This window comes from Mastacembelus armatus, chromosome 10 (genome assembly GCF_900324485.2).
Source record: "Mastacembelus armatus chromosome 10, fMasArm1.2, whole genome shotgun sequence".
Lineage (NCBI taxonomy): Eukaryota > Metazoa > Chordata > Actinopteri > Synbranchiformes > Mastacembelidae > Mastacembelus > Mastacembelus armatus.
Genome location: NC_046642.1, coordinates 13408285 through 13415085, shown reverse-complemented (window position 1 = coordinate 13415085; position 6801 = coordinate 13408285). Strand labels below are relative to the sequence as shown.

Sequence of the window (6801 nt, the reverse complement as noted above, 5' to 3'; positions counted from 1 at the left end):
TAGCAGCAGGTCCACTACATCAGTAAACAACACAAATTGACCTTTTTTATCTGAAGCTGTTCCTTGATAGCTCTTTGTTTCATCAGTGTAAGGCCAGCGATGCAATTTCAAGGAGACAAAATATTGTATTGATAAAGCTTTTTATGTGTTTACTCACACAGAAGCATAGAAAGGAACCACATGATGTGCTGTATAGAAGTTTAACAGAAAAGCTCATTCTGCACATAATAAAGAAATTGTTTGTAGTCACAATCTCTTTCAGATTTACAAAAGTATTAAAAATATATTAACACGTCAGATGTTTGACAATGTAGAAAATTCATTCACTCTAATCCAGACTTCACACTATACACACACCTAAAACAACTTTACCTTTCTTCTCTGGTGAAAGTACATTCACATTATGAAATACATGACTCAGGCTGGTAACTAGCCTATTCCAACAGTCCACTGGCATGTTCCTCCCTCTGTGCTGTGGGGCTGGAGGTGGAGAGGGATGGAGGAGAGTGATGAGGGGGCACACAGGTTCCCAGTGCTCCAGGAGTGAGGCAGGAAGGGAAGGGTGTGGGTGTGACTGGTGGAGGGAGGGACACGACTGACCACAGAGGAGAGCGGCAGCTGCAGCTGACGGTCAGCTACAGGGAAACACGGAGCCGAGCGGATGGAGCGCAACACTGCATCTTCTGCTAAAGAGAGGAGGGAGACAGAAGGAAAATGAATTGCTTGTTCTCAAAGATATTATTGCTGCTGTCTCGGGTCATTGAAAGCTTATTCTACACAGTGTCTTCAGAAACAAATACACAAAACACAGTGCATGTTTTTCCCCAAATGGTACATTTGTGCTTACCCCTGTTGTCTGTGTCATTAGGAGGCGTCAGTAATCTCGTGGCCTGCTTACTGCCTGCCTGAGCCGCTTTTCTGAACAATTCAATCGCTGTTGTCAGATTCTGCTGCACCCCAAAGCCGCTCTCATAACACTGACCAAGGAACAGCAGGGCGGTGTCATCCTGAACAAAGATAAACAAAGGACTTGATGGCATTTGTGTAGAGGCAGACTGAAGCTGTACAAACTGACAACAAACACATTAACACAGATAGTAGTATGGCCAGAGAACACACTCACAATATACAGTATCTGTGACTCATCTAACAGACAGTACAAGCAGCAGATAGTATTACATCAAAACAATGGCATCAGAAAGTTGGAAAACTCCTCAGGAGAAATGTTCTACTGACAAGCTGTAAATACTCACACAAAGAAAAGGCTAGGACACCCTGCTTGCTAATGTAGACTGACTGATACACTACACCAGGAGGGAGGTGAAATCTCACAAATAAAGCCATTGATAAAACTCTAGAATCATCTAGAAGGGCACTCACTCCGCTCTCTGCTGCCATCTTGAGGTACTGGACAGACTTGTTCCCGTCCCTCACCAGCTCTTGAGAGTAAACCGAAGCCAGGCAGAGCTGAGCCTTAAGGGGGACACAAATGCAGAGTTGGTTTTATTAAATAAGAGCACACAACCAGGACATACCAGTGGATTCCATACTTACACCTATAGAAACCTAGCATCTCTAATCTCTACTTGTTCATCAGCATAATTACAATTTCATCTGAGTCGTTTCCATTTTTCTCACATTTTTAGTTCTGTTATAAATTTTCTCATGATTTCTACCTTGGTGAGCCCAGCTGCAGCAGCCTGTTCCAGCAGGTCGATGGCTGTGTTTAGCTCCTCTAAACTCTGGTGCCCCCTGCTGGTCAGGAGCAGCTTTGCATAGCGGTACTGAGCTTGTCTGTGACCTCCAGCTGCCGCCTGCCTGTAGTAATACAGAGCCTAGAGAGGAAAACACAAACAACCCTCTCAAGACTAATTTCTGAAATAGGATGAGAGTAAGTATGATGATTTTCAGATGGAATAAGCATCTCACCTTGTCTTTGTCCTTGCTGACTCCTCTGCCTCTCTCATAGCACACACCGGTGTTAAACTGAGCCTTGTTATAACCCTGCTGAGCTGCAGCTAGAAAACATGTGAAAGCTTCCACGTACTTCTCACGTTTGGCACTTTCTAGACCTGCCACAGAGAAACAAGTGAGGACATATGAAATTTGGTTTGGTTAAAATATATTTCCTTGAGCAGGGACGAATGTGTGAAAATGATTTAGTGTATAACTGTGTTAATGAATCATTACCAATGATGTTGAGAATAACAGGAACACTAGTGTTTCCCACATGACTGAGGTTCAGCGCTGCCCCGGCCAGCCTCTCATTAGTCGAATCCTGGATATACAGAAGGCGATAACACAAAAAACAGTCGAGATCAGATGACATGTCTATCAGTCCTTTGCAACGATAAAGATAAAATACTGGTTTCTTTAAAAATAAACTTTATGCAAACTAAAGGAAGTAGACTCTGACCTTGGCGGCATCTTTTGTCTCTGTTTTGGCTTGGCTGGTATCATTCTGCAGAGGGCTTGATGCTGACACAAATATTTCTTCTGTGAGTCCAGAAAGACAAATGCATTATTTTCCTAGACTAACATTTATTTTGAAAACACAGTTTTAAAATTTTCTTCAAAATATGAGAAGTGCAGAACAAACCCAGTACAGGTGAATCCTGGTTAAGATGCGCCCATGGGTGGTCAGGGCTGGAGCAGTCAGCAGTCAGATGGTCCCGCTCACTGCTGCCATCAGGACTGTCGTCACTTGTACTGTTGCTACCGCTGCTGTTACTTTGAACCGAGGACTGATCTTGGTTCTGTCTCTCAGGCACTGCCTGCAGACACAACACACTCCTTCCTCTGGGCAGGACATCACGGCTGGATACTGCAGAAACCAATAAAAAAAAAAAACGTCAGGATTCTGATCACAACATTAAAAAAGGGGTTTGGGTGAGAGTTAAATGTCTTTTTTGGCAATAGATTCTATCAGCTGAGATGAAAAACCTGGTGCATCAGTGGGTCTTATAGTTTGGCTGCCATAAGGACTCACAGGCCTCGAGGAGGATGCGGTAGCCACACTTGTGTAGTGAAGAGGGGGATGTCAGTATTCCAGATGCCGGATTTGGTTCGGTGGTAGAAGAGAACTGGGAGTGGATCCTCTTGCAGATCTGCATGAACAGAACCGCTGCTGCACCCTGTGGAGAAACGGCAGCATCACTGTCATTGTCTTCTTGTCCATAAAGATGTGTTCTACTGTATATACCACAGAGCCAACACTCCTCAGCTTTTAAGTTTACATGTGGACAAAAAGCACGTTAAATGGAGAATTCAGGTTCAGATGGGACGGTAAACGCATTAAGTCACTGGGTTATACATTAACATTTGAAGACGTAACAACAGAGGACATACCAATCCCACAGCATCAAGTGCAGTGTAACGTGGGAGTTCAGCACAGCCAAACTGAAAGGTCCTCTGTTTCTTCCTTCTTTCTCCATCCTCCTCTCTCTGAGAGCTAAGAGAAATAAAAGCACAAACAAAATTGGACAATTATATGTCTGTTTTTTACTGTTGTATTGTATTCAGGCATCACAGAAATACTGTATCAGACTGAAGGCTTTGCCCGTTCCCTTGACTAACCCTGTTCATACACACACAGCAGATGGTGCTGGATGATGCAACTAACTGAAAGTGTGGCTGTGCCGATGCCAGAAGGAGAGAAGGGGTTCAAATAAAGGGTAAAGGGATAGAGATGAGTGTTGTCTCTAGGGTGTGACCTTCATTCAAAAGTTCTGTTTTCATCAACTGATAAGATGACCAGTGGCTGGAGGTCAAAAAAGTCTGCCATGAAAGACGGATGCTTTCAGCCTCTTATTTTTTGTTGCTTTCTTTATAGGGTTTCACTGTCAGACCTCGACAAAGTGTGAAGAGTGAACAACAAAGAAGGGGGGTGTGGGAGTTACCTGCTGTCAGAGGAGTGCCGAGAGGATGAGAGGACAGCTGAGTTGCTGATGACCTCGTCCTCCACATGGTGACTCTGGGGCAGCCGCAGAGGGTTGCTGCCATGGCATCGCTGCAGAACTGAGAAGCAGCGGGAAGACAAAAGAAAAAAAACAAAAAAAAGCAGAACATGTAATATTCATGTCCACTTTTCAGATTTCTTGGAAAGACAAGAGTTTGGGCTTATTCAGAAATAACTGACTTATGCTAATACATTTTCCTGAAAAGAATAATGTAATCTGGCACTAAAACAAGACTCATCACATGAGACAAGTTATTTTAGTTTTGTTTCTTAGTCTTCATTGTCTGTTTATTTTGAATTCTATAGTTGACTGTAGACAATTTTCCCTTTTTTGCATGTGTTGCTGACCTAACTAAAAGACACTACAACTAATTAATTAACTAGAAGTTAAGCCAGTGAATCCGCTTGTAACAGGTACCTAATTCCAAAGGCCTTTTCAGGAGTTGCAGCTACTAATCAGTTAATTTCTTTAACAAAAACTATTGGAAATGTAAAGTGGTCAAGATGGAAAGAACCTAAATAATATAACAAGATTGGTTAATTTGTGTACATTGCCTGACACAAAAAGTGTCAGGATGCTGACAAAGAAATGGGTGAGGATTTGAATACAACACACAATGTAATACCTTCTTCATAATACCAGCCCCTGTATGAAAGTATGAATATATAATCTTATCATTTTTATTTGAGCTGCCAATGATCTCTGAAGATATATGAATTAATCACTGGCATTGGTTGCTTTAATTAAATGTGACCTGGACCTGAATAATGAACAGAATAGTTGGAAGGATTAAACAGATGTACATAAATTAAAATAAATGAACTGTTTTTAGTTCTGAAACATTTAAGTCACTTATTAGAGCAACTTTCCAGCAAAAGAGCCAAAACATTTGCTGCTTTCAGCCATAAAATATGAACTGTTTTTTGGCCTAAATTAAATATTGCCATGTTTTGCACTGATGGACAGACACCATAGTAAACAAAGCATAAAATGAAATTATTTTTTAACAGCTACCTTATAAGACATGTTCTGAGGAAACTGACCTGCAGATAGATATACATTTATAACTATATATGTATGTATAAAACAAGCAGGTGTTTAATGAAGGTCACGTGCATTTTCCATGACCTCACATGCAACAAAAAACAACAACAATAACAATAACAATACATTACCTCAGCCTATCAGAAGCCTTAAGCCCAACATTAGTTAAAACATTAACATCAACATGGTAAAGACTATTAATGGGACATGACACTGTAGTGCTTAAGTTACACAGCTGCCCTGTTACAACAGAATTAGCTACAGCTCAGCCTTGAACAGTCTCTGGGAACGTTTAGTTTCATCGAAAGGTCCAGAAACCGTCAGTGTCATGAGGCGGGTTCACTACCTTGAAACCAAAAGAGCCAAAAGAAGAAAAGCTGGGAGTGTCTGTTGCAATGACAGAGTTTATTTACACTTTTTTTAATGAATGGACGCTTCACTAGCTGTTAGCTAAACGCCATAGCTAGCTAACGTTACGCTACTGGGGCGTCACAACAAACAGGGTTTATTACTTTTCTTGGCAATAATTCATCTGCGTGTAGAAACACCATGCACTGCGATACAGCGTTTGTCAGGGACATTTCTCTCACCTCTGCCAACAAGACCTTGGACTCTCCACATGGTTCGTCTTTTACAGCAGCTGCAATTGGCGCGTTATGTCCGAGGAGACATGTTTCGATTTACCCGGGGGTCGTCCGGGCCCATTAATACCCTCTACAGCCGCTGTTATACAACAACTCCTATCCGGCAGGTTTGCTGCTGGTAAATAAAATCGGTCACGAGTTGTTGGGAGAGGACCGCAGTCGGAAGTGGCTCAGGTGACGCAACCGAGGAAATTGGAGGTGGTTAAACTTTTCGTAGCGCCATCGTGCGGTGGGTGGGTGAACTACAGACAGACACAGGCAGCCCAGAGTGATGTGATAATAATAACTTACATAATACTTTTCTTATATTTGATATAGGTCGTATTGACTATAATGTTATATTGTTTTCAGATGTTGCATGTACGATTTTCTGTGTCGCTGTAATCTCAGTCTGTGTGAGTGTATTATTTTATACAAAGTTCCACTGTTTGGATATCTCCTAGAATAATAAACTGTATGTAGGTTGTTCATATTTGCATCTCAACAGCATATTGTCCTCTTAGTCTGCATACATGTTGAAGTTTATGGTTTATGTGTGAATAATTCTTTCATTTCATTTATTCATCACCTAGTGGGGGCAATGTAGGCTTATGTGAGTATTGTTGGACTAGATATTTTTAATTTGGACTATTTTTAGGTTGATCAGAAAAAATAAATTGATCACCAAAAAAATGCTGTGCTTCCACATTTACATTTAAAACATATGGAACAGGATGCAGGGCTGAAAAGTGTATTTGAGAGTATAGCTAAAAACTGTTAAGTGAATATATAAAGATAAATTAAAATTAATAATTTTAGATATATTGTGTTTGGCTGGTAAACAAGAAAATAATAATTTTAAATAGGTCAAGATGGTGATGGAAAGGCTATCTTTGCAGTTTTACAAGACAAAAATAGTAAATGTAGTAACATTCCCCATGAATTTTAATTATAGGTTATGGGAGGTACAGGTTATAAAAAAGGAATCAGTATTTTTAAAAATGCCATTTCAACCTTCCTGAAATATCCTAAAAAGAATAAAAGAATATTCACTGTCTCCTATCTTTCCCCAAAGCAATTATTTGTAGAAATTCAGATCACTGAAAGATAGAAATATTTTATTTTGAAATGAAGTTTCTGCAGGGTCATGAATAAGGCATAGAGACCACTAGGTT

General features: G+C 40.7%; 1 protein-coding gene across 2 annotated transcripts; it reads right to left on the bottom strand.

The window, feature by feature from the left end:
- Positions 1-131: 131 nt before the first annotated feature.
- Positions 132-5813, bottom strand: dele1 (DAP3 binding cell death enhancer 1). 2 transcript variants are annotated; one of them, XM_026331315.2, is made up of 12 exons: positions 5594-5813; positions 3900-4017; positions 3349-3451; positions 2990-3134; positions 2600-2824; positions 2417-2496; positions 2191-2278; positions 1930-2072; positions 1677-1835; positions 1381-1473; positions 848-1007; positions 132-686 (listed from the first exon to the last, which is right to left on the bottom strand). In XM_026331315.2, exons 1-12 carry the CDS (start codon positions 5622-5624, stop codon positions 430-432), a joined length of 1602 nt encoding a protein of 533 aa, XP_026187100.1. In that variant the 5' UTR covers positions 5625-5813; the 3' UTR covers positions 132-429. The 2 variants fall into 2 exon arrangements, with proteins under 2 accessions (XP_026187100.1, XP_026187101.1); XM_026331316.2 differs by having other exon boundaries at positions 132-683.
- Between the last annotated feature and the right edge of the window lie 988 nt (positions 5814-6801).